Source organism: Rhinolophus sinicus, linkage group LG03, assembly GCF_036562045.2.
Source record: "Rhinolophus sinicus isolate RSC01 linkage group LG03, ASM3656204v1, whole genome shotgun sequence".
NCBI classification, from domain to species: Eukaryota; Metazoa; Chordata; class Mammalia; order Chiroptera; family Rhinolophidae; genus Rhinolophus; species Rhinolophus sinicus.
In genome coordinates, this window is record NC_133753.1 from 64,804,554 (window position 1) to 64,831,450 (window position 26,897).

General features: G+C 43.3%; 2 protein-coding genes and 1 long non-coding RNA gene across 5 annotated transcripts in view; 1 reads left to right on the forward strand and 2 right to left on the reverse strand.

The window, feature by feature from the left end:
- Positions 1-1,787, reverse strand: part of PAK6 (p21 (RAC1) activated kinase 6) — a 34,067-nt gene extending 32,280 nt beyond the window's left edge. For 2 of the 3 annotated variants that reach the window (XM_019725499.2, XM_019725500.2), the window contains exons 1-2: positions 1,648-1,787; positions 805-886 (exon numbers count right to left, since the gene is read on the reverse strand). The gene's annotated coding sequence lies outside the window, so the exon portion shown is untranslated. Of the gene's footprint in view, positions 1-804; positions 887-1,011; positions 1,207-1,647 lie in introns of those variants that run through there. The other variant, XM_074327914.1, reaches the window with a different exon arrangement.
- Positions 1,788-1,822: 35 nt separating this feature from the next.
- On the forward strand, positions 1,823-8,885 carry LOC109444244 (uncharacterized). The gene is made up of 2 exons (XR_002136820.2): positions 1,823-1,960; positions 8,556-8,885. It is a non-coding gene; the product is annotated as an uncharacterized LOC109444244 (long non-coding RNA).
- Positions 8,886-11,390: 2,505 nt separating this feature from the next.
- BUB1B (BUB1 mitotic checkpoint serine/threonine kinase B) overlaps positions 11,391-26,897 on the reverse strand; it is a 64,508-nt gene continuing 49,001 nt past the window's right edge. The window contains exons 18-23 of the mRNA XM_019725498.2: positions 26,527-26,627; positions 23,590-23,739; positions 22,132-22,274; positions 19,357-19,528; positions 18,467-18,573; positions 11,391-17,080 (exon numbers count right to left, since the gene is read on the reverse strand). Of these exons, the coding sequence (XP_019581057.2) occupies positions 16,849-17,080; positions 18,467-18,573; positions 19,357-19,528; positions 22,132-22,274; positions 23,590-23,739; positions 26,527-26,627 (905 nt within the window). The 3' untranslated portion in view covers positions 11,391-16,848. The remainder of the gene's footprint in view (positions 17,081-18,466; positions 18,574-19,356; positions 19,529-22,131; positions 22,275-23,589; positions 23,740-26,526; positions 26,628-26,897) is intronic.

The following is a 26,897-nucleotide window of genomic DNA, read 5'->3' on the forward strand; positions in this document are numbered from 1 at the left end:
AGGCACAGAGCTTTCCACCCAAATGAGGTGCTTCCGGAAGCCTTGCTCCTGGTGCCTAACCCCTCCTGACTAGCCCCCTTGTCACTAGGATTCCAGGTCTGCCATTCCTGAGCTGCAGAGGGGACCCCTTGCTTGGCCCAAAGGCCTCCTTCCCAGCTAGATGAACTTCTGTGGGGTTTGGGGACCCGCAGCCCAGAGCTCATCCTCAACTCTTAGAACTCAGTTCCCACCGGAACCAGCTGAAGGAAAGACCCCGATAGGACGCTCCGGCCGTGGTGTGGAACACGAGGGAAAGACCAAACTACACTGTATTAGTCTGGCTTCTTGGTGGGGCCCCAGCATTTTATAACCCCGAGCTCTCTGGGCCTGCGTGACGTCCCTGGAGCCGATCAGGCATTACCCCTGCAGAAGTGGGGAGCCCGAGGCCTGTAAGGAAGGCTAGTGCTTAGCCAGGCTCCCCCTGAACCTGGTTCAGACTTAGAAGCGGTGCCTCATTGAGCTCTGCATAAGGGCGTGACTTGGAGCCTGGGTCCCAGCAAAGCTCCATAACTATCTGAGGGGTGAACATGACAGGGGAATGTCAGCAACAGCAAAACTAAGCATTTCTCCCTTTGGCAGGGAAGCCAGAGACCTGCTTAGATTGGACTGTTACAAAACGGATGTAGAAAAGGAGTGGCAGGCGGTGGGGCGGGGCGTGGGGCTCCCACAGCTGTGCCCTTGTCCTAGATGGCATGTGGCTTGGACCCCTCAGCACCCCCATCCCGCCCGGGAAGCCGGAGCCCACAGTGGTAGCAGGGGCCTTACCGTGGCCGCTCCTCCGGACAGCTGAGCCTCGAGCTCCCGACTGCAGGCCAGTGCTTGTCTCCAGCCCAGGAAGCGCCACTCCCTTCAGGCAAAAAGGAAAAGAAAACCTCAGTGCTTTTCTCACCCAGCCGCGTCTCCCAAAGGATCCTGGTTGGTGTCGTCCTGCCTCTGTGGGCACATAGCCTCCTCCCTCCCCAGCTTACTCACCGGTGTGCCCGTCACACTGCTGGCTGTGTGGGGGAGGTGGGGGGGGCCCACACCCCTCTGCCTGACACATTAGAGCATGGCATGTGGGGGCCAGGGGCTCGAGGGTTGGACCTGAGCGCCAGGCCGAGCGGTGGCCCCTGACTGGGTCCTGAGTATGGTGAAGCCATGCCCTGGCCAGCACCCCTGTGAGCTTGGCAGAGAGCACACACACATGCTGAGTGCCACTGCAGCGGAGAGTGGCAGAATTCCTTGGTAGGACGCTATCTTCTCAGTGCCCAGGGCTGTCAGAAGAGGTGGCACCCATGTGCTGTCCAGCCCCCTGGAGGGTTGGTTGGCTTCCATCCTTGGCCTGCCTCTCTGGACCAAACCCTATGTTGGCTTCTCACCGTGCCTCTGTCCTGTGGAGAAAGCCTGGGCTTTTGTGAGCTGGAGCGTCTCCACATCATGCTCAGGCCAGGTGTTAGTGTCCCTTTTCCCCGGCACCCATCTCACAACACAGGCTGGCCCTGCATTAGGACGGGCTGCTGCCAAATCCCCCATCCCCACCTCTCTGCCAGACCACCTGCTGTCTTCAGCAGGGGGACAACACACACTCTGTCACACACGTGGGGCCACACCCAGCACAGAGCCACCTACCTGCTCAGGCCAGCCTAAGCCAATCCAGCTTCACTCTCCAAGTGTCACTCTGACCCTAGAAGCCACTCGTTGACAGAAATAGCTCGTGGGAGGTGAGTTCCAAGCCAGCCCGGGAGGACTCCAATCAGGGCAGACCAGACTCCCCTTCTCTCCTGACACCTCCACAGGACACAGCAGCCTGGTCACCATAACTGCTATTGCACTTTGTTGGCTGGTGTATCTCCCTGGGCATCTCGGGCCCCCACAGTGTCTTCCATATCCTCAGGGGGTAGCAGCAGATTTTCAGCCGGTCCCATCTTCCTTGGAGCCCAAGGTAAGGAGGGCAGAGCTAGAAGGGGCGGGACTCAGGTGGGAGCTCCAAGTTTCCAGCTCCCCAAATAATCAGATGCAAAAGGGAAGGAAGAAACCTCCAGGCCAGGGGATGAGTCAGTGCCAGTGGGCTGGCTTAGTCACCTGGATGGCTGCTCCTGGCTTCTGGCACATCAGGGAGAGAGCAGTGCCCTCCCCCACCTGCTGTCCACAGCGGGGCTGTCAAGGGGAGCGTGGCCCAAGCGCCCCAGCTGGCCCAGGGCTGCCTGACAGGCGGCACCGGCAGGCTCCGGCCTCCTTCCCGGCCGCCGCACACCCCTCCTCCACAGCGCACTCCGGCTCACTTTGGGATTTCTCCATTAAATCCTCCGGCAGCGACCTGCTCCAACGTTGCTTGGCAATTTTGATATCGTCGAGGGTTGCCATGGGGAGGAGGGTGATGTCATTGACACAAAAAACCCACTGAATTTACAAATCAGCTGGGGCTGGAGCTATTTATAAAAACACATTTTTTTCCCCTGCCTCCTTTTTCTGAGGGGGGAGGGAGCAGGAAGACTGCCCGCCTGGCTCAGTGGGAGCCTCTGCAGCCTCCCGGGAGCCAGACCTCCCAGGCTCTCCCCACCCCCATCCCCCTCGCAGAGCTTTGAGATTCAGACCTGGCTGGCAGTGGCCACAGCTGGGCTGAGTTCCCCTTTATGGGTCTCAGCTGGTTTTGCTGTGAGCGGCATATAGGGGGTGCTGGGCAGCGCGAACGCTAGCCTCCTGGGTTGGCAGGGACGCAAATGGACCCCTTGGTTTCAGTGGCCCCTGGTCAGCCACAGGGGCATGTGCAGGAGGGTGGCTTGAGCTCGTCCACGTGCGCACCCACCTGCCAGCCCCTGATTGTGCCAGGTGGAGCCTGGTCTCCCACAATAGCCCTTCTCTCTGAGCCTCCCTGCCTCCTTCCCTGGCTCCTTCTTTTCCCAGTGTCTACCTGTGGGGTGCCCAAGCCCCAGGCTTGGCCCCCTGCACCTCTCTCCTCACACTTATCCACACTCCCATTGAAACACCATCCTCTCCATGGCTTTGACCATCAACCTGGAAATGCGTACCCTGGAGCCCACGTCTGGCTGCCCCACTGAGGGTGCCACCCTGACTGGCCGGCTTCTGCTCCCAGTGCCCACTGGTGCTGACAGATGGGAACCTGCTCTGACTTCCCACCTCTAGCCCCTTACATCCAAGGTGGCACGAGGCTGCTCATATTACTATTGAAAGCTCTTTCGTACATTTCTTCCATAGTGAAATCACGTGGTGTTTGGTTAAAAGCCCAGGCTGAGTCTTCACAGTCCTGCCGATCATTAGCCAAATGACCTTCGGCATGTTATTGAACCAACTGAGCACATCCATAAAATGGGAATGATTTCACCTGCCTTCCACGATGGTGGGATTTAATGAACAAAGCTCCTGGCACAGAGACTGCTCATCCTGAGAGCTCAACTGTTGTGCGGGGCGGCCTGCAGGGTCTCTGCTCCCGCTCCCCACATAAGAATGCAAGACATGGTGAGGCCAAAAAGGAACACCCACGGAGCCATAGGGAGGGGAGTCATACCACTATAGTCTTGCAGGCAGCTGGGTTGGAGACACAAGAAGCAGGAGCCACACTGTCTGCAACCTGCTGTCCACTTCTCTGCAATCTGCAACCCGCACTCCACCGTGCTAACTGCAATCTCCTCTTGCTAACTCAGCCACCATCTCCTTGCTAGCCCCCATTTTCTGCTAGCGTAGCCATAGCAGTTATATTAGTGGCCAATGGCTCACTGGTTACAGCTGATGGCCAACTAGCCACAACTGATGGCCATGCAATCACAGTTGATGTTCATTTATTACCTGAGCCAGCACCTTTCTATGTGAGGCTGAGAGCCTGGAAAACTGCTTTCTGGGGCTCTGTCCCCACATCAACAAGCATGAATTTTCTTTTCACTTTCAGCTTTATTGACTGCGTTGCTTGTTGCTCCTTCTTACCCACCTACCAGCCGGTTAATCTTCCAAAACCATGACCCCAGTCATCTCCTGTGCAAAGGTCTCAAGCTGCACACATAGACATTTTGATGGAACGGCACTGTATTGAACCACGTGGCATTAATCATAAAAACTTTAACAATTAGTCAGGTCTTCCAAGTACCAGCCATGGAATCCACCCCAGCTCCACCTTGAGCAGGAAAGACATTTTTTGACGGCCATCGGGTAACTGATTGCTAGCACAGATGAGCAGTCTGGAGCATCGAGTCCAGGACAGAAGCCAGGGTAGCCCCCAGGTCGCTAGGCATCAGGATTGACTCTGCAGTCTCCACATTTCCCCGCACCTGGATGGAAGGTGCTCCCACCATGCACTCTGTCCATCTAGAACAGGGAGCATCTGGTTGGTGGGCTTAGCTCACACGTCCGCCTCTAGCTTTGGTGGAGGGGAGGGGAGCCTGGCACAGTGCTTGTTACCAGCTACGATGTGGGAAGAGGATTAGGGTCCTGTTACTAAAGGAAAGGGGTCCTGAGCCAGCCAATGGTCACACAGCATCTTTGCCACCTTTTCTGATCCTTTGAAATTCCTGAGTGTGATAATCAGGACTTGTTCATTCTTTTTGTCTTCACGGACTTTTGAAAACTGATGGCCTGCACAAACAAGACTCAGTCCTCTGCTCTATCATATTACATGACTTCTTGATTTGGAGAAATATCTGCAAACTTAGATCCATTTCTTTCACAGGTTATAGAAAGGGGGGATCTGCCAGCCATTGGAGGAAACCCTGCAAAGCGTGGCTGCCTGTTGCATAGATGCTTGAGTTCCTGGGTCAGTGTTATGCCCTGTGCCCGTCTTTATCCCAGTGGAGTCACCTCTCTGCGAACCCCAGTAAGCTGTGAGCTCTCCAGGGCAGGCATCCCAGCACGATGCTTGGCACATAGCAGGTGCTCAGGCAAACTTGGTTGAATGAATGAATGAACATCTGAAGAGGTTCTGTGCTTTAGACACCTTTACTTAGAATACAGTGAACTGGGGAGCTGAGAGGGATTCTAGAATCATCAGCCCCAATCCTTTTACAGGTGAGAAAACTGTAGCCCTGAGAGGTTAGGTGATCCAGCAAAGCCACAGAGGAAGCTGGAGGCAGAGTCGAGACTGGAACGTGGCTTTCCCTCCTCACAGGCCCGTTCCTTTGCTGCCTGCCCATGCAGGCCCATGGAGCTCAAGCCCCAAGTGTGATGTACCTGTAATTTAGTCAAAGGAAGCAACGGGGCTGTCACCATGGGCATTTCTGCCTTTGGATCTTGGCTCCAGGGTTGCAACTGTGTGAATCAATACAGTCTTTCACTTCAAGCTCTTTTGTGTTGAAAACTGACATATACTTATAGCCTCAAAAACAACTTGCCTCACCTGCCCCATTTCGGTGAGTTGGGTGCAGTTGGAATGATTGCTTACATCAGCAATGTGCCGCTGCATGGTTTGAAAAGAATCACTTGGGAATGTGTTTAGAAAAGGCCACGTAACAATGATGTCCTAAAATTTTCCTAAACTAACGCTTCCTAGGCCTTCCCAAAGAATAAAAAGTTTCAGAAACTGAGGCTAGGGTTCTAGCGTGTGGGGAAAAAAACCCCTTTTACTGCCAGAGTTTTCTAGATCTTTGGATTCACCCCCACACTCCCCGCCCCCCTGTGCTGCATGTAGAGGACGATTTATGCAGGCCTTTCTGATGGCTGAGTGGGCCTGTCTCCACCTGCCTACATGCGTCAACACCTCTCACCGCAGGCCCAGGAGGGGAGGAACAGATTCTGCCTGGCGTCACCCCCAACCATCCCAAGCCAGGGCAGGCTCCAGAAAGGAAGGGCTTGAATGAGCCGTTGTCACTGGAGGCATGTGTCCTGCACTCTGAGGCTCGTGTTATCTGAGGCACCCCTCAGCCCTGGGCCTCCAGGAGAGCCAGGTCTGAGGCAGGGGCCCCACCTTCAGGGCACCTGTCTCCCCCCCACCCCCCGGCAAGGTGTTGGTAGCAAACGCAGGACGACCAGGTCAAGTCCTGGGGATCCTTAGTGGGAAGGGAGCTTAAGGACCTTGTCAGATAGGGTCGCTCTGTCCCTCCTGTGCCCTCCCGGGACCCTGGCCCGTTCCTCCTTCCCTCCTGTGGGGGTGGGGTGGAGCAGGGACCCGGGGCCCTGAGGTGCCCTGATGGCAGGGCAAGGTGTGTGGAGGACGGCTGGCAGGGGCTTCTCTTCACCGTGCTCCTGGAACAGGAGTGCCTTCTGGGCTGCAGATTAGGGAATTTCTCCAGAACTCTGACTAAAGCAGATTGGAAAAGCCTTGGAGCTGCTGCGACCACTCGGGCCTCGATCAGAGGCCCAGTGCTGGCCCTCTGCCTAAAAGCGAAGGAACGACGAGCCCTTCCGATAGCCCAGCTTGGGCTGCGTGACCTGCCTGGAAACCAAGGGGCAGGGAAGTGGGGAGGCGGCAAAGGGACCATAGTGCTCTCTGAGGGAAAACAGGGATTATACTCAGAAGCTGGTTTAACATCCTCATGCCTCTGGGGCAAGTGGGGAAGCAAGAAGAGTGACAAGGACATGACCAGTAAGGACAGACCCAGAGAAGAGGGCAGTGTCAGTAGCATCTGGCCGGAGAGGGCAGAGGTGGGCACCATTCTGCAGGGTCTTCCCTCTTGCCCAACCTGTCACAGTGCTGTAGGGCACGTGAGGGAGGGGGCACAGACCAGACTCCCATGAGGACTAGGAGTGACTGGCTGGGGACTTGCTGCTGACCTCTTGGACTCTCCCCTCAGGAGAAACACTTTTTCAAGCAAGTGCATAGGGAACGGAATGCTTTTTCCAGGAACAGGTGTGTGGAATTGTGAGAACACTTGGTTTCGTTTTTGACGAAGTATCTGGCACGTGTCAGCATAGGACGGACAGGCTCTCCGCCTGGTAGTAGCTCGAATCCTCAGAACACCAAGAGGTGGGTGTTGTCGTCCACATTTGCACAGATGAGGAGTCTGAGGCTCAGTGTTGCCCTGGCTGTCACTGTGACACCTGTGGCCGAGGCAGGAACTCCCTGGGAGAGCTCTGGGTGACACTGCACAGATGGCTGAAGGGAGCCACTCAAGTTCAGGTCTGGCCTCCACCTGCTTTGACAGGCTGAGTGCTGCTGAAAGGGATGCGCCTGTCTCTGGCTGGCTTTCATCTCTGTGGGAAGCGCAGGACAGGCCTTTAGACTTTGGGAGGGAGTCAGCACTCAATCCCCAGCTCTGTGGCTGGCAGCAGGCCCAGCAGAGGCACTTCCTAGGGGTTAAGCCTTTCCTGGGAGGGGTTGGTCTGTCAGAGCAGGGAGGAGGGACTAGCAGGGATGAGCTGGGCCCGAGAGACAGAATGCAAAAGCAAAACGTCTTAGAGTCAAATGGCCACCCCTCTCTGCTCTGGCGACATGGTCTTAGAAATGAGTTTGGCCAGCCGGACCCAGGGACACTTCAGGAGATTGACCTGGAGGAGTTACCACTGTGAGGGCTGGCGTAGAAACTGGTCAGAGCAGAGTTCCCAACTGCAGAGTCCCACGTACTGGACTCAGAGGATGTGATGGGCCTTTGCCAATTCAGCCCTAGTCCACCAGAAGCAGAGCGGTCTTGACACATCTCAGCTTCTGCAATGAGCAAGGACTCGTGATAAACGTGGCCACACAGGTGATTCGAAGCAGCAAAAAGACACACGTGGAGGGTTTCCAATGTCTCTAGAATGACTGTGGCTAAGTCTTGAGCACATACATATATAGGCTATGTAGTGTGCTAAGCCCTTACCATACATCTATTAACTCATTAAGTACTCGTAACAATCCAGTTCATGAATCCAGTCAATAAATATCTATTGAGTACTTGCTAGGTTCGCAGCTCAAGTCGCTGTCCTCATGACATTTACAATCTAGGTAGGAACTATTATTATCCCATTTCAGAAATGGGGAAACTGAGGCCTCCTAAATTTAACTCATTTGCTCATGTCGCTAAGTAACTGGGCAGGGATTTGAACCTGGGCAATCGGTTTCCGGGTCCAGGATGCTATTTTGCTACCGCGTCCTTTATAATTCCCAGCACCATCTATGCAGCAGACACTATATTGGATGCCTAAAACCATCTCACCCCCCTTCTTATTTGCTAGAAGAAACCCAGTGCGTGTGAATGTACACTCTTCAGGAAGGGCCCCTCCCCAGCACCAGCCCCAGGAGTGAGTGACTCGATTAGTTTGCACCAATTTGGGTAATTGCCTTCCTTTTGCCAGGGATTGGTTTAGGTCCCAGGGCATGTGGCAACCCGGCCAAAAGATCAGAGGGGAAGTTGCTTGGAGGGTTTTTGGGAAGTTTTCTTGTGCTACTCCAGGTTGTTGAGCTTGGAACCATGGTAACCAACCAAGTCCCTGAGGGGTCCAGCCTGAGGACAAAGGCCAATGAGGTCCTTTGTCCCTGAGGACAAAGGCCAATAAGCCGAGGATGGAAGAACAGAAAGGTGAAAACAACTTGGGTCCTTCCCCGGTGCTGAGCTCCAGGCTTGTTATGTGACACAGCAAATATTTTTACCCCTTACATTTTGAATTGTCTTTTGCAGGTGGAAACCACCAAACACAAGCCAGCTGCAATCCCTACCACGCCATGATGGCTTCCAGGACCCCCAACCCAAGGTGCCCCTCACTTCCTGAGTGTCCTGACACAGCTGCTCCACTCCTTTGGCTCTTGGTCATGACCTTGACAGGTCCTTTGACTTACTGCTCTGTCGTCTTGGCTTTTAACCTGTAATATCCTGTTTCTCTAACTAAATTATAAACTCCCTGAAGGAAGTAAGCATGCCTTATATTTCTTTATAGCCTTTCTGGTGCCTGTCATTAATTGTGGAGACCCAGTAGAGCTTAATAAATACTTATTGGCTCATCTTGTTTGACATATTTCGATAGATTATTTGTTGCCCGGAGGGGGTAAGTAGGCATGTTTCAACAAAGTAAAACAGGAGGCAACAGGCTGCAGCTGACCAACATCAGGCATCTCAATTGTAGTTGATTTCACAATGCGTTTAGCCTCTGTGCTGGCTCCTGGGGAGACACAGGAATCCGCTGCTTGCTATGGGCCGAGGAACTTTCATGTTTGGCAACCATAGTTAATTCTCACGACAGCCCCTTGGAGTAGGAGCCGCCATCACCAGTGTATATACATGGCAGTGACCTGCCCGCACCAAGCAGCTGGTAAGGAGCACGCCCGTGGTATGAGCCCAGGTTTTCCAGTTCCTGAATCAAGTTTATAGGGCTTCCCAACTTGCCAACTGCCACGTCTGTGCCTTCTGTTCCCTGGGCCCCAGGATCTACCGCCTTCCGTCTACCCATGCAGATCTTACCATCTGTCCAGGCCCAACTCAAACCTCACTTTTCCATTAAGACTAAGTCCCCTAACACCCCCATTCCACTGTACGATGAGCAGTGATTTTCCCCTTCTCTGAAATGCTGCCCCAGGTAATAATACATGTTCTACTCAGCATTCTCAGGGACAGGTCCTTAGTGTTTCAGGTTTGTCTGTCTTGTTCCCCTACTAGATTGTATGTTCCTCAAAGGCATGTTATTATACTTGGCTTTCGTAACTATTGGCTGTAATTGGTTAACTGATGGATTTGATTGATTAAAACGCGAGAATTGAAAAAAAAAGTTTATAGGGCTTCCTATGCGCCCCTTTTCCTTGTTCTTATTAAGTAGTGGTCACTTTTTATCCATTGGCTCAGGAAAGGTATGTAGCAGAGCACAAAACAGAAATAGTTTCAAAAGCCTAACTCTAGCAAGAAGTCACAGCAAGAATGTCTTGGCCTTAAATAGGGAGTAGGCCCTGCTCCCTAAGCCAGAAAGTTGGGAAGACTGGTACAGGAGAGAAAGAGAGAGGGAAAGAGGGAGAGAGGGAGAGAAGACAGAAGAGAGAAGAGAGAGAATCTCTATCCTGCTTCCCACCAAGGTGGCAGCAAGACCCTGCCTGATATGTCAGAGACAACGGGACCAGAGGCAGCCTTTTCGTCTATTCCTGTGCTCTGAACACAGCACAAAAGTGGCAGAGCGGTAAGCCGGAGGCCCTTTGGACTGAAATGGCCTTGTACATTGAAAACTGGGGACAGATGGACCTTCCTGATACTTGGCTGACTTTGAGACTGGCTTCTTTAAGTGCAAATATTTATTTTGCTGAAGGTCATTCCCAATAGAAACACATTTCCCATTATCTTTAGATTATAGGATACCATGTTTCTTTCACCTACCTTTATTGTATTACAAATTTAGCTATACTATGTACTGTCAATTAATACATACATAGTGAAGCTCCGATCAACTAGCTGGGACCCTAATCTACTTGAGAGGTTTCCAGAGAACCTCTAAATATTACCACTAAATCAGTACAAGCATCTTCAAGTATCTGTACTAAAATCTTTAGTTCTCAATATTCCATCCAGTAGGCACTCAGGTTATCCTCACTTTATAGAGGAAGACACTGGCTCAGAGAGGGTAAGTAACTTGCTCAGTGCCACACAGCCAGGATTCAAGCCCAGGCATTCTGGTTTTTAGAGGCAGCATTTCTAACCACCACGCTGGTGTCTGGTTTGGCACCAATAGGCAAGGAGCCACCTCAATACTGAGGAGTTCCAGTAAATCCTGGGCCTGTGAAATTGATGCCATATAAGGTGAGTGCTATATGCAAGTGATAACGAAGGTATAAAAAGACAGACTGGGGTGGCGGATGGCTCAGTTGGTTAGAGTGAGAGCTCTGAACAACAGGGTTGCTGGTTCGATTCCCACATGGGCACGTGAGCTGTGCCATCCACAACTAGATTGAAGGACAATGACTTGGAGCTGATGGGCCCTGGAGAAACACACTGTTCCCTAATTAAATTTTAAAAAAAAGAAAAAGAAAAAAAAGACACAGATTTTGTCCCCAAGAGCTCATCTGAGTTAGGTAAGACATGTACCTGTACCTGTCCTAGTCAACTAATAATATAATGTAGCAGGGGAAGGGTACAGGCAGGAGCTATGGGGCTGCCCCGAGTGGTCTATACCATGGAACCTCGACCACTGGTCCACATGGGAGGATACTGGGTGTGTCTGGCAAGGGGAGTCCTGAGCAAATGGCTTCCTTATCTATTTAGTGAGTGTACAGTTGATCTGGAAAATCTCTCCTAGCAGTGCTAGTTAACTTTGCTCTGCCTAGCTCATGTTTCTGCCCACCTGACCCCCTGGGTTCACTGGAACTCCATGGCTCGCTGTACTGCACACACACTCACCATTAGCTATCTCATTTCCTTAAATGAACCAGCTCATTAAACTTTTGGTCATCCTTTTCAATATTTTTATCACTTTATTCTAGGGTTACCAAATTTTTAAATTTTGTTTTAAAAATGCAAAACCAAACAAGTAAATGTATACTCATCTTTTTGTTTATAAATTTTAATGGTATTTGTTTTTATGAAATGCCATCCTCACTTTGCTAGTTGCAGGACTGAAGCAATGAAATAAAATGCATCACATGACCAAGCCAGTAAAATTAAACTACTTTGAAATTGCAGCATACGCTGATTCACATAACTGTTTCAAATGAACATGAGGCTGAATTTAAACACACGTGGGAAATAAAGTACACATTTTGATGGAATAAATACACCTGTGAAAATAATATTTAATTTTAAAAAGAGTAAACAGGACAATGAAATATATCACAATGTAAAATCAGCATCAAATTATAACACAAGGTTAAAGAAACATACACAAAGTGAAACAACAAAGTGAAAGTTGAGATTATGATTCTAAGCACATCTAGAGCCTAGGAGAGAATTTTCCCCCGCCCTCACCAAGGCTCTAATATAACTAGTTTTTTAAAATTCATTGCTGCTCTTTTCTAACATTTTATTTTTGAGAACTATGTGCTAATTTCTGGGATTATATAAAGTTAATAGACACACAGTCCTTTGCTCACATGGGCTTTAAAAACTAGCAGTTTGATCGGGCAACCACGATTTCCCACGGAGAGGCCACTTTGAATTTATGGGACAATAATGCTCAGAAGCCAAAAGTCTGCCACAGGAGCCTCTGAGAGCAAGATTATTGGAAGTGGTGTGCTCTGATGGGACAAGAGTGTATGTTTATAGAAGTTTAGCCTAAGTTCATCATTGTTTTCTCCTTTCTTAATCATACAATGCCAATTTGTAGAAACTCAAGTTTTTATACGAAAGCCATAAAATATATTTGTTTTGAAAAAAGCTGAGTTTTATATAATTTAATCCCTTGTTCACAGACACAGGAAGTTTTAATAGTAGGAAGATGGTAATTTTCAAAAGCATATCTTGAATAGAAACGTTATAAAACATTTGACCACATATGAATTATTAGCATACTAAAAATAGAAGTTCAGACATGTTATCTTCAATGATTTGAGATTATTTTTAGTCCGTCATTTTAATTCCAAATTAATCTTGCTTTTATATTTGGATGATAAAGAGTCCCACATTTCCCATAAAAAACCCAACTAACACTTGTTAGGCTTTTCATTGTTTAAAATGTAGCAAAGGGAAAAGATGACAAAACCATGGTCCATAATTTCTTAGCCCAGATTATCCTAGAGATATAAAAAAAGTAATACATATACATGGTCAGAAAATTCAAAATTTCAGAAATGTACAAATTGAAAAGTAAAAGCCTTCATTCTTCTCTCTCCACCCATGTACTCTCCCCAAAAGCAATCACTTTTTCCCGTTTTTTGTTTTTTTTTAAATATAAGCTGAAAATGTCTGGAACTCATCTTTCAAAGCCTGACTTAGGTTCTGCCATCTCTATGAGCTCGTGCCAAATTGGAAGACTGGCCTTCAGAAACAATGCCAAGTTACTCCCCTCCGCCCGCAGTTTATAGAAATGGTCTGACGTCGCCTCTGCATTAGTTCCAGGACCCTATTTTCCCAGGGTGTCATACTGATTATGCTTTTAGGACGAATGAGCTTTGGCAGCAGGGAGGACAACTATTACAAACAGTGCTTTATCTTTGAGCACCTGTGTCAATGTTTCTTTAAGATAAATTTTAGAAAACTTTATCAGCTGAAGGGAATATTTAAATTCAATAAAAATTGCCAAATCACATTCTAATAATGTATCAAATTTGCACTCCAACTGCTAATATGAGTGCCTGATTCTCTTTCACCCTCACAATTTTTAACCATTTACTATGTGAATGGTGAAAATTTCAAGTTTATTTTGCATTTTATTTAATTAGAAATGAGGGTGAACATCTCATGTGTGCTGGCCATCAAAATATTTTAGTGGGTTGTTCAGGATCCTTTGTCTATTTCTATTGTTTTTCAATTTTTTAAGACTTTTTTTTTTTACTTTAGGTAAAATAGTGCTTTATCATATTTTATTCATTCAGGCATTGCTCTAGGCTCTGGGGTTAAAACAGGAAACAAAGTCAATTCCTTACCTTAAGGAGCTTAAATTCTAATAGTGGGATATAGGAAAAAGAATTTACACACACACACCCACACATACGAGATGGTGACAGTTGTTAAAATCAAGTTGCTAGTTGTGATAGTTGAAAACATAAAGCAGGGTAAAGAGGGATAAAAAATAATAGCAGTGTGTCTGGGGGATGCTATTTTGTACAGAATGGCCAGGAAAGTCTGGCCATAAGTCTCTGATAAAATAGAGATTTGAGAAGACACCTGAAGAGACGGGAGTAACCAAGACCCAAGAAAGAACATTCCAGGCAGGAGAAATGGCAAAGCAAAAAAGGCTGCAGAGAGAGAAACTAGTGGGCATGTTTAAAGAGCAGCAAGAAGGTGGACAGACTAGAACGGACAAGGAAAAAGGAGTCAGGAAATAGTGGGGTCAGATCTAGTAAGGTCTTGTGAGTGGTGATCAAGTCTTTAGATTTTGTGCTGTGTGAGATGGGAAGCCTTTGAAGGAGTCATATAAGACTGGAGGTGGGTGGGTGGGGAAAGCATAGAGACCAGTTAATGTGATCTTGGGATAATGCAAGTGAAAGATGATGCAAATAATGTTTGCAAGTAATTTTTCCTAGTTTGAGCATATGATGTCTTTTTTTTTTGGAGGGGAGAGATAGGTGGTCATGTTAGATTTTATCTGCTATAGTAATAAATAGAAATCTTTGTGTTTATATCTTGGGTTTATGTCCCATAGACAAAAGATTACAAAGTCATATAGTGTTTTATATTTTCATTTGTTTACATTAACATTTTTTATCTATCTAAAATTATTTTGTGGATAAGCAGTAAAACCGGCAGAGACCACAGACCATGGCTACGCAATTTATTCACTACACAAGGGACCAGACTGAGGAATAAGTAGGGACTGAATTCTAGTGGAGCTATGGTGTCCTGAGAGGTGCTGAATCCACCAGGGGAAGGGGCCTTTTATAATATGTACAGAGGTGCTGTATGAACTAATGGTGGCAATGGTGCTAGTCTAAACTCTAACCCATTGTTTCAATACCAGTTATTGAATAACCCATCTTTTCCCATACTGATTTGAAATGCCACCTTTATCCTATTAAATATTCATGGCTTCTTGCATCTTTCGTAGAACCATGGACCTCACTAAAGTTGAAGTCTGCCATATTAAAAAAAATTTTTTTTAATGTATTTTCCTCACTAGGGAAGTCTTTATTTTAGGAGCCAGATTGGAAGCAGATTTTGGCATACTAGAAAGAGTTGGTGCAGTTGGATGAAGATTTCCTCATTTTCTGATGGCAATAAAAAAGCACTTCTTTGCTTAAAGACTTTAGCTTAAACACATCAACAAGTCATTTCAAAGAGCCTTGTGCCAACCCTCGGAAAGGCTTTCTTATCTATCTTGATAATAGTTCAACTAACAGGCTAAAGTCCTACTGTTATAGGAAACGTTTTTATTTCCAGACTCAGGATTGGCATCACTTAGAGCACTGTGACTTGGGTGGAAGGTTTCTTACACAACTGTCACAGGAGGATGAAGGCTCACAGTGGCAGATTAGTGGATGCACACTTTGTGAATGGTGAGGCATTATGTATTCCATGGTCTCTTTTCAAACAAAAATGAAAATCCTGTCTTTTCAGCTGTTTTTTGCCCCCAGGTCCATCATTATGCTATTTCTGCCTTAGTGAGACAAGAAATAAAAATCATTTGAAGCTTCTGCCAACAAACAGAGGCTTTTCTCCCAAAACAAACAAATATAAAATACAAGGTTAATGGGGATGTGCTTGCTTTGTGGTTTTATGCTTTGGCAAAGAGAAAACTAAGACATCATAGCTCCTAACTGATCAGGTACTGTTTTCTCCCCTGTACAGAGGGTTGGAGGGGATGGGAAATGGCGGGAGTGGTGGCAAAACAGTTTCAACGTCTCTAATACAGTAGCTTCCTCAGCTTCTCCACCCTCTCCTCAGAACGGACTTGCAGAAACAAAGTTTTATCCGTAGAGCAGTTGTCTGTCAGTCTTACTGTCAAGATTGCTGAAGAAGTCACTAGATGGTAGCTAAGCCTATCTTAAGAATCTAGATTTATTGTCCAGCCTCAAAGTAACAACTTTATATGTCAAAGCGATAGACTGAGAAATGAGAACAGAGGGATAGAAGGGCTCAATTACATAAAAGGTGCAGATACATAATTTTATATCATTAGTTGTAGAAGCAAACATGAACATATTTAAAGAATTGTATTTTGGTTAAGAGCAAGACTTTCTAAGTTGATTATCTTTCAGATCCAAGTCATGTTTCAGTGCTTCAACTATATATGCTTAATTATTTTTAGTTGAGATATACTTAGAATTTTCTGCTTTCCAGCAATCTTAGAGTAGTAACAGTGACAAATAGAGTTTAAAAAAAAAATCAGGCACCAGCATGAAGGCATATTTGATAATTTTGATATTTGGATATGAAATAGATCATTTTCAGTACCATTTTACACCAATTTTCTTGCCTGTCCCCAAGGCCAGGTGTAGTTTGTGCTTCCGTTTGGGGGTCCAATACTTCCTCTAGACCTATTCTCCCCCAAATTATTCCATACTTCAAAGTTATCTTTTTATTCTGACCTTCTGCCTCTTCCAACCTTCCAAACAACAGAACCCCTTTTATTCCTGCATAACCTTGCCCCCACCAAGTCACTGTATTAGAATAGCGGTTATCCTATTTCTGAAAGGTTGCTAAACCCCATTCAAAACCGTTTCTTTTCTGGTCTAACAGCCACAATCCTCATCAAGAGACCCAGTAGCAGCAGCACCACGAGGTTATTTAATAGACCCAGGGGCTTGGTGGGTAAAAAAACATTAAAATATAATGAAAATATAACAATATTGCCTCCTGAAATTTAAGAAAATTTGGCCTTGCGTAAATCATTTTATCTACTTACTTTTCAATCTAGACCACTTAATGGAAGGTCAGGAAAGTTATTAGCCTATCATAATAGTTCCAAATCTAGGATATATAAATTTCCGTGGTAAAATAGCTCCTGTCTGCAAAAAACAAAAAAAAATCAAGCCATTTTTTTTAATCTTAGTTGGCAAAAAGTAGATGAGATGTTAGAAGCACAAATTTAACAAACACTATTTTATTATTTACAAAATACATAGTGAATACATAGGGTACATGTCACAAATTACAAAAGGGAAAAAAAATTATAGACAAATGTGTTGAACGACAAGGTACCCATTCACATGAAGTCCCATTTAGAATAAAGCAGTTCTTTGCTAAAGTTAGACAAAGCCAAGTGTAGGTACATTGCTGTGTAAAAAAATGTCGGTTACCTAGAAATACAACTCTACCAAAAAGTAGAAGTGTTGATAGTGTATTAAATGTGTCCTAAACTAGATTTTATAGCACATATGTCCAGTGTTCCACAACAGAACCACTGGTTTTAGGCAGGAATCTGTGAGAGACTTGACTGCCTATCTCGCTGGAAGAGCAAAGCCTCAGGACCAATTAACTTCCCTACCTTCCATAAAGCTTTGTTCAGGTGACTTTGGAATGTGGTGTCAAATACCCCATTCATTTCTGCTGCAAGCTCCCTCAGCACAGACACTGTGGGCTCATCACTGGCATTCAGAATCCGCACAAAGAATTTATTCCACAATTCACCATCTTTTAGCCTAAAAATATATAAAACCATTTCCATCAAGATTAGGCATATAAAAGTTAAAATTCTTAACGTGTTTAACTCAGTGGTACAGTTATGCACTAAGATGATTTAAGGCAATGCCTAGAACTCGAGGGTTAGAGATTATTCAGTAGTCCTTTGAAAGCCCAAGGTGGTACTAAACAAAAAAAAGAAAAAAAGAAAAAAGACTACCCATAGTGGGAAAAGCCATAATACAGTGCACATAAAGGGGCAAAAAAGTCTCTCATCTAAATCTGTAAATTTCCTCTGTGTACTAAGTAAGACACAGCACTTCTGCAAATAGAAAAATAATTTTTTTCTCCTCTCCTCTGATTTTCCTAACGTCTAGGTTATTAGAAAAACTATAGCTCCCTTCCCCCACCCAAAGGTTTATTATCTTCACAATTCTGAGAATCCTAAGCTTGATTGAAGTAACTACCGCTTAAGTCTATGACATTTGTACTTTTTTTTTTTTTTTAAATCAAAGAAGCTTCCATTACTGCATAAGGCAGAGCTATTAGGAGACCCTAGCTGAACTCACCTGTTTCTGTTTGTGTTCAAGACCCACCTAGGACCATAACCAGCTGGAGATACTGAATCAATCCTATGTGTATATTTCAAGCCTATTTTTAAAGTATATGTTAGAGACAAGATTGGCCAAATTCTGAATTTAATAAAGAAAAAAAATACAATTCAATTGTTGGGAGGGGGGAATGGAAAAGGGGTGTTAAATCTTCAATGCTGATTTCTATTTTTTTGAAATCAAAGAACATACCAAAAAGTGATAATTGGTAAACTTATTCTGGGAAGTTATTAGCTCTGATAAACTAAAGTGGAACATGGTGTATTTAGTACATTTTCTGAGTAGGCTTGAGGGAGTATTAAGGTGCTGAGCCCAAGCAGCTCTTAAGGAGATCCAGTTCTTTGCGTTGGTCCCACCCATTCAATAAATAAACAAACAATAGCCTACTATTAGTATGTAATTTAGAAATTTAACTTTCTTCAAGAGATGCTTATTAACTTTTGATAACAATAGCTATTAAAAAGGGGTATAAGACTAACACCAATTGGTCAGAAAACTATTGTCATAAAATGTTTCTACTAGCACTTCTAAATTGAGAGGCTTCAACACTATAATTGCATTCTTTACAACACATCTAAAGTCCAGAAGGATATCCTGAAGTCTGAATAATTTCATATTCTTAATTACCAAATTCTTTATCCTGCACTAGGTGTTCCATTGATACTGTAACAAAAACTCGTTAATGGAATCATGGCATTTGGACTAAGAAAACAAGGCTGCCAAAGCTGAGAGAGCACCTAAGAGAAAGAGAAAATTATTTGGACAGGTAAAGACCCTGAAATCACCAATACTTACTCAGAAATATTTTGGCTAAGTTTCCAGAGGGACCCATCCCAGAAGACCTGTAGGTGTTCCTTGAACAATAGTAAATGTGCTAAATCTGCTATACCAAACAGATCTACCTGAAATCATAAAAAGCACATCAGCTAAAATAATTCTCTGCTACTATCAAGGCAATTTATTTACATAGGAAGTTAAGATATTGTAGTGATTAACTAAGTTTATTTCATGACATATATGTCAGTAGAACTGTTCCTTACCCTTACAGTAAAGAGAGAAACTCCCCAAAGAAGTGATCAGTAGAGCCAACTCTAGGAAATATCTTTAAGAACAAAAGATAAAAATATCTGGACTGTCAAATTAAAATTTGTAGACCTACTGAATTTGCATGGATTCCACCTGTGATCTAAATGTGGCTCATACGACTAGTCCAGGTTCATGCTATATATTTAATCAGCAAATGCCGTTATGTCCAGAGCTGAATTACAAGGGAGTTTTTGTATATAATGCCATCATATAAAATACTTTACATTTGTCCTAATGTTCTTTTTATATACATTATTTAATTTAATCCTCACAACAATTTGTATGTACATAGAGCCAATCGTTTTCATTATTTTACAGAGAAGATCACAGAAAATGACTTATAAAGATTACATAGGTAAGTGGTAGAAATGACCCTGACACATAGGTTCCTGAGTCAGTCATGTGTCTGCACGTGTATGGTACACTCTTCAGTGTTGTGACAGAAAAATGGTACATTTTGCTTGACTTGATGATATTTGAAATCTAGGTCATCTATTCCAGGAGAGACAATGTAAGTAAACACTAGCTTTCATAGCCTATTTAGATAAGAAAGATTAAGAAACCCTCTCCCTATTTTCTCAGGCTTGTTTTACACTTACCTGGTAGGGAGAAGAACAGTTAGCCAGGATCTTTTGTCCTTCCAGGATCTGTACAGTCCGAAAGCCGCTGAGGGTAAAGACGTCTGGCTGCACCCTAAGGTCGACACTGTAGGAAAAGTCCACTATGTTCAAAGCTTGATTGTTCTTATTACAGTCATATGGATCGTGGATTCTAAGCCCAGATTTAAGAAAAAGAGATATTAAAAATAGGCCATGAAAGAAGCTGCACAGCTGGTCTTATAAAAAAAAAAAAAAGAAGAAAAAAGAAAAAAAGAGGTACTGCAGGTGTGTCTTAGCTATGTCAATGGCTCCCTCCAGTGGTTAGTTTTGAAAATGCACCTGTAAGAGCAGTGGCAATATCCACCCAAGTGGGGAATGTCAAGATTATAGTTTAGTGACACATAGTATTGTATATCTAAACCATAGTGTATGGTCACCATAGAACATTTATCAAGTTTCCATATTATGTAAAGTAAGTACTGGAAGTACAGTGTAGAACTCTGCCTTGTACTGTACACATTAACACATATAAAAATAATGATTTTATACACAATTACGATGGAGGAAATTAAGCTTTTACAGGTGTCACAGCCTTTCTTGTTTACTATTATAGATTAAGCGTTCCAAATGTTATTCAGATTCCTCTCTTCCAGAGTTTAACTGAAAACTCTATAAGGTTGGTTTTTGGTAAAGTGCTACCTATACTGTAAACTATCCTGGTTCTATTAAACTAATAACATATTCTATCTTACTCTTATTCCAACGTTTATTTCCTTAAAAAACAACAAAAAACTCTGTAACACTAATTGTCTACTGATTATTTTCTTTGGGTTTATCTATTCCATGCAACAAAGCTATAATACTATCCAAAGAGACACAGGAACTATTTGTGTGAGAGGAAAAGAATGGATTGTTTTTGTGTTTCTTTCGTCTCTCTGCTTTTCTCAGTTATTTCCCTCAAAGCCCTGACTGACATCACTGGCAGGCCCTACATTCCTAAATACGTAGGCTTTGAGTAACCCCATCACATACTTCCACATCACAGATTGATTTATTTTACTTTAAAATTTATATTTGCTCCCATTTTTCCTTGGCACAAGATGCAACCTTTTTGGGCATCATAAAACTTAATTCCCAGCTATTTTTAAAACTTGGGAGAGGTAGGAAAAATGTTTCTTAATAAAAAGAAGGAAGGTCTCCTAGCTTTCTAACTGGCCACTCAATGTAACCATGGGTAAGACATTCAATTTTTTTTGGATCTCATTCCTCTCTCACACACACACACACACACACACACACACACACACACACGCACACACACACACTGTGTGTGTGTGCGTGTGTGTGTGTGTATTGCACTAAATGATTTCAAAAGACTCTTTCAATTCCTTGTGAATCTATATGAAATTCCCTATCAAATTTGATAAGTTGTAACAAAGTAAAAGGCAATGTCCCTTTTCCTGGAGTCCTCTGGTGACTGAGAGAAGGGATATCTGAATACATAGTACAGAAATTCCCCTCCTTAAAAGGCTTAGAATATCCCTTTGCTTACAATTTCTATAGCCCTGAGAACTTTAGCACTATCCTCTGAACTTTCATTGTGAAGTAGGGTGAAAATAAAAACTATACCTGGGGTTCTCACATTTGGAAACACATGGGGGGGATTTTTGGTGGTCACAACAGCGGGGAATATAATTTGTATTTAATTGGGTGGGGTGGGGGGAGTTCTGGGGAAATAGAGATATAAAACATCCTGAAATGCTTGCAACAGACTGGCACAAAGAATTCTCTCATCCAAGATACCTATAGTGCCCTGGATGAGAAATGCTGCTATATTATGCTGGGGAAGACTTTAGGATTCTGCTATCTCAGGAAAGAAAGTGGGATGCTCTAGTTCTTTTGGTTATAATTGCAGAAATACATTGAGGGTTCTTTTAATTTTCTATGCTAACTATAATTTAGAGTCTAATTCAGTCTCCTCTTACAGATGAAGTAGTCAGAAGTGTAAAGAATGATTGCAGCTTTTAGTTGTACACCAATGACCTCAGAGAAAAAGTTAAATACTTACCCAAGGTTGGGGTAGACACAGGATTGGGCAGACAAAGCATCTTTAAACCAGATCGCTTTATTCAAATACCATGAGACCAATAATCATTAAAAGGGTGTGATGGTCCTTTTCATAATACAAAAATTGTGGGATGTCTTTGCATTGTTCATGCCTCAATGTTTTTTATATTTTCTCAGTTCTTAGTATTTAGGCTTCATTTCTTATTTTATTCTCTGCATTCACCCCTTGAACCTGATGGCTAAGCCCCTTTTCTTGGCATAGTTTGCAGCTGTACTCTGGTTTTCCCCACTCCTCTTGGCAATTACCTCAGTTTGGCCTGACTTCAGGTTTGGCCTTTGGAACTGAACAGTGCCTCGGTTTCACTAGCATTATTTGCTAGATCTGCACTAGTCCCACTCAAAGGAAGACTACACACAATCTACTTCCCATTTCCCCAAACATTCGTGTGTTATACCTCTTCTTGACAGGAATCATCACAATACTCAGAGGGGTTAATTCTTTTTTCTGAATTAATGTATTTCCTCAATGTGTTTTTTTCTTTGAATTCGTTTACACTATTTCCCATGATTATTGACTTTTAGATAACAAATATTCTCTTAACATACTGTGTTCATCAATATGGCATTTCTCAAAAGGCAAAAGAAAATGGCAACTATCCATGTGTAAGAGAAAGGTGACAGAATCGTAAGAGAATGAAAAGGACTGACCTGTTTCTAAGAATCAGACTCCTTGGACTCAAGTCACCATGGACTATTTCTGCTTTGTGTAGTTTCTCCACTATTGTCAAAAGGTTATAAACAATCAACACTGTTATTTCGTGGGTAATAAATTCACTGTGTTGAAAAAGATCCTGGAAAAAGAAGGAAAAAAACTCACTATTTCTTACGTTAGTATGACTGTACTTAAACTCAATACCTTGCTAACTGCTGCTTTGTACTCTTCCCTGTTGTTCTCTATTACAATGTGGGTTCCTATGTAGGTTGGGTCTTGCCCCAGTTTTAACAACACTGCTCTCCTGTAATATTATTTGTGAGGATTTAATGAAATAATGGACTAAGTGCATCAAGGATGAACCTGGCCCATAACAGGTGCTCTATAAAGGATAGTTTTAAAATACCCTTATTCCAACCATTTTAGAGAATTCATATTACCATCAAAACATGCAGCAAAACCTAATATACTAAGAACATTCCAAGGAATAAAACGATATATTGTGTTTGTGTTCAAAAAGTAATCCAGTCTGTGAGGGGGAAGTATAGACAAAATAAGAGTGGCAAAAACAGACCTCTCCACCTCTGGTTGCCACTCCTTATGCAAGGAGTTTGGAAGTCGCCATTCTGTCCTAACAAAAAGCTGAACAGACTGAAAAATCAATAACTCAGAAGAAATCTGTAAGCATCGGGGACCTCCATGCTTTTGTGAGTTTTACATTTAGAAGCTAGACCAGGTTCGCTCAGTAAATATCAGAGAAAAATTTCCCTTGTGCTGCGGCAGGGGAAGGGGAAAAGGAACCATTCTGAAACAGTCCCGAGCACGCTGCTCTTCACAAGGCCTGCACTCAGGAAGGGAAATACCCAACTTGAGCCCTCTCTAGCCATTTTATCCCACGTAAGGGGCAGAAAAACAAACAAACTGAGAAACACTTGTGAAGTTCACAGTGCAAAGACATAGCCTCACTATAAAGGAACATAAGTCACAGGATTCTAGAACCTCACACCTTACCTATCACATTACTAAAGGCCTATTTACAGCAGTTCCTTTCACCATGTCTGGCTGTCAAGAAAAAATTACAAGGCATACTAAAAGGCAAAACCACAATTTGAGACAGAGCAAGTATCAAAACCAGACGTGGCAAGGATGTTGGAATTATCAGTCCAGGAATTTAAAACAAGAGTGGACATAAGCTGATGATGATCACAGTTAGATGATTTGGTAATTGCACAATTCTCTTTACTTTCGTATATGTTTGAAAATTGAAACACTAAAAGTTAAAAGAAGTTCTTGGTCAAAATAACTTAGGAAAAGAAAATGATCAATGCTTTTAATTTATAACGAATTGGACTATTTATAGAAGATTAACTGGAATTTTGTACTATGTACTAAATTCTTTTGCTAAGCGGAGCACAAATCTCTCTACTTGAGACATGAAATTCTATGTTTCAAACCTGAAGGGTGAAGCAGTTTATATATTGGTGCCAAACAATACAGCCATCTTGGTATTGATAATAGCTGCACAAATGATCACACTCCTCATTTAAACGTTCCCTTAACTTGAGGTTGATATAAAAGTCCCATGGGACAGTTTGAGAAGATACCTGTAAGAGATTATATTTTAAAATAAGAGCAATTAAAATCTATGGTTGTCATTGGCAGATTGAAAACATTCCCTCCAAGCCCTTCCAATACCCCAACAGAAATAATAGTAAAGGGTGTTTTTAAAAGCATCTATAATAAAGGGCACAGCAGCAACAAATTCTGGAAGCTGGAAAGAGACCACTAAGAGGTAAAACCCACTTAGCAGACCCAAGGAAAGTTGATTCCAGCAATGGAGAAAGCTGAGAGCAACCAAATTTATACCATCTGTCTATAGTATAAAACTGGTAGCACCAATTACCTACAGAAGTAATGGTGAAAGCAGAGCTAAAACAGGAGCGGTGGAACTGTTAAAGAGGAAGTTACACCCCAGATTCTCCCTCCTCCTCTTATAACCCAGCCTGGCAACTGCCTCTCTTCCCCATTCCAGAACACCAGAAGTTATTCCTAGAGAGTATAAAACAGAAGGGCTCTGGACTGGAGGACCCTATGCACTGTTGAGGGTGGAAATACCATATAGAAAAGAAGAAAAAGCTTATATAAGGCTTGACAATTAAGTTCGCGAACTTGTTGCAATGATGTTGCTAACCTTTTTTGATATCAGAGGGATTATTCATTACGAGTTTGTACCAACTGGACAAACAGTTAACCAAGTTTACTATTTGAAAGTGCTGAAAAGGCTGCCTGGAAAAGTTAGACCACCTGAACTTTTCGCCAACACTTCATGACTCTTGCATTATGACAATGCACCAGCTCACATGGCACTGTCTGTGAGGGAGTTTTTAGTTAGTAAACAAATAACTGTACTGGAACACCCTCCCTACTCACCTGACCTGGCCCCCAATAACTTCTTTCTTTACCTGAAGATAAAGGAAATATTGAAAGGAAGACATTTTGATGACATTCAGGACATAAGGGTAATACAACGAAAGCTATGATGGCCATTCCAGAAAGAGTGCCAAATTGCTTTGATGGGTGGACTAGGTGCTGGGGTCAGTGCACAGCTTCCCAAGGGGAGTACTTCGAAGGTGACAATAATGGTATTCAGCAATGAGGTACATAGCACATTTTCTAGGATGAGTTCGCGAACTTAATTGTCTGACCTCATTATCAAATGTTAAGATGCACCTTTCTGCCCCTCCACTCTCCAGACTAATTTCCCCACCCAGCTTTCGGGAAGCTAGCAGCCAGGATTATATGCATGAGGCAGAAAATTAGAAAAGTTTTCTCTGAGGGATCTGATCAGCTCAAATGAAAAGACCTAAAAATTGGGGGTTTTCTAATAAAATCGCCAAGTGAGATCATCCTCCAGTGAGTCCCACAGCTGTCAAGGTCCCTCCATATACAGAGCTTTCAATTGGTGTTTAGAGTCCTACACTTAAATATGAATAGGAAGCCAAAGACTTGAAGAAAGCCTCTAATATGAAAGACAAATCCAAACAGGAAACAGATCATGCAGGGAGAAAAAAATTTAAAGCATCATAAATATAGTCAGAGAAATAAAAAATATTCCATCTTTGAAATGAAGAACAGAATGCTACAAAGAAGAAAATTCTGAGAATAAAAGCTCTTGCAAATTAAATACATGACAAAAGAAATGAAAAACCCAGTAAAAGACTGAAAATAGAAAATAAAGTTGACAAAACATTCCAGAAAGTAAAGCAAAAAGACAGAGATAGAAAATAGGTAAGATTTTTAAAGACCTGTTCAGGAGACCCCATATCCTAATAAAAAGAACTCTGAAATGAGAGAACAGAGAAGACTGAGGGGAAGAAAACTGTATTCTTTGAAGAAAATTTCTTAGAAATGAAGGAGTTTCCAAACTGAAATGGCCATTGAGTGCCTAGCATATGGGCAACAAAAGACTTTTACCAAAGCATATTAATTGTGAAATTTCAGAATACTGGGGACAAAAATAAGATCCTGCAAGGACCCAGAGAAAAGGGAAAATAGCCTCACATAAAGAACAGCAAGACTTTAAAAGCAAGGTTAGAAGTCAAAAGATAATAGAACTCATCTTCAAAATTCTAAGGAAAATAGTTTTAAACCTAAAATTCTAACACCCAGCCAAACTACCAATCAAGTAATGATGTGAAATAAGGAATTTTCTGACATGCAAGGTTTCAAAAAACTTATACCCATGCATCTTTTCTCGGGAAGCTACTAAAACATGAAGGCTTAAACCAAGAAAGATGACAAAATGGGATCCAGTATCACTGAGCATCCAATATAAGAAAGAGGTAATGTGAACCCCTAGGATGGTGGTGAATGACAATTTCAAAGTAATACACTGTGTGTGTGTGTGTGTGTGTGTGTGTGTGCGCGCGAGCACACAGCCATGGATGCACACGTGTTTGCTAATGCTAGAATATAACTACTGTGTTTTCCCGAAAATAAGACCTAACCAGAAAATAAGCCCTAGCATGATTTTTCAGGATCCCCTGAACATAAGCCCTAATGTGCCTTTTGGAACCAAAATTAATATAAGACCCAATCTTATTTTCAGGGAAACATGATAGTTCAGATTGGAGAAGGCCAGAAATTTCCTCAAAAAGATAAAATTAATAGAATACTTAATAGGTTTGGACATATTAAAAGACTTACACAATAGTTTATTTTTGATATCTGATCCTGTCATATAATGGTAAGTGATTTCTTGATGCATCACTGACTTTTCGATAAGGAACTTATAGACTATTCAAAGGATTTGATGGTACCATGGGGCCACAGTTATTGCATCAACCCACATTATTTACAAGGCAATTGAAATGACAAAGAATCAGTCCCACCTTTATTATGGTTAATTCTGCAGAGTTTCTTGGTGTCACCCAGAATAATTTGTAATCTTCACATATTAGGTATTCTTGTTTAATGCAATAATCCTCATTACCTGTTGAGAAGGTTTGATTCCATTTAAAAACCACTGGTATAGTATAACCCCTAGCTTATACTTCCTGGGGTAAGGCCTTAAAGGAACTTTCTATTTGCCAGTTAGTAGTAGCTAGAACAGTTTTCAAAATCATTTGTTAGAAATTGAAAGAGGGGAAAACAGGATTCCAATTGTTACTGGGACATGAACTTATCAGTGTGTCAACTTCTATAATGCTGTTTCTTCCAATTTAGAAATATTTACTGGGCACAAGCATCAAGCTCAAGTACA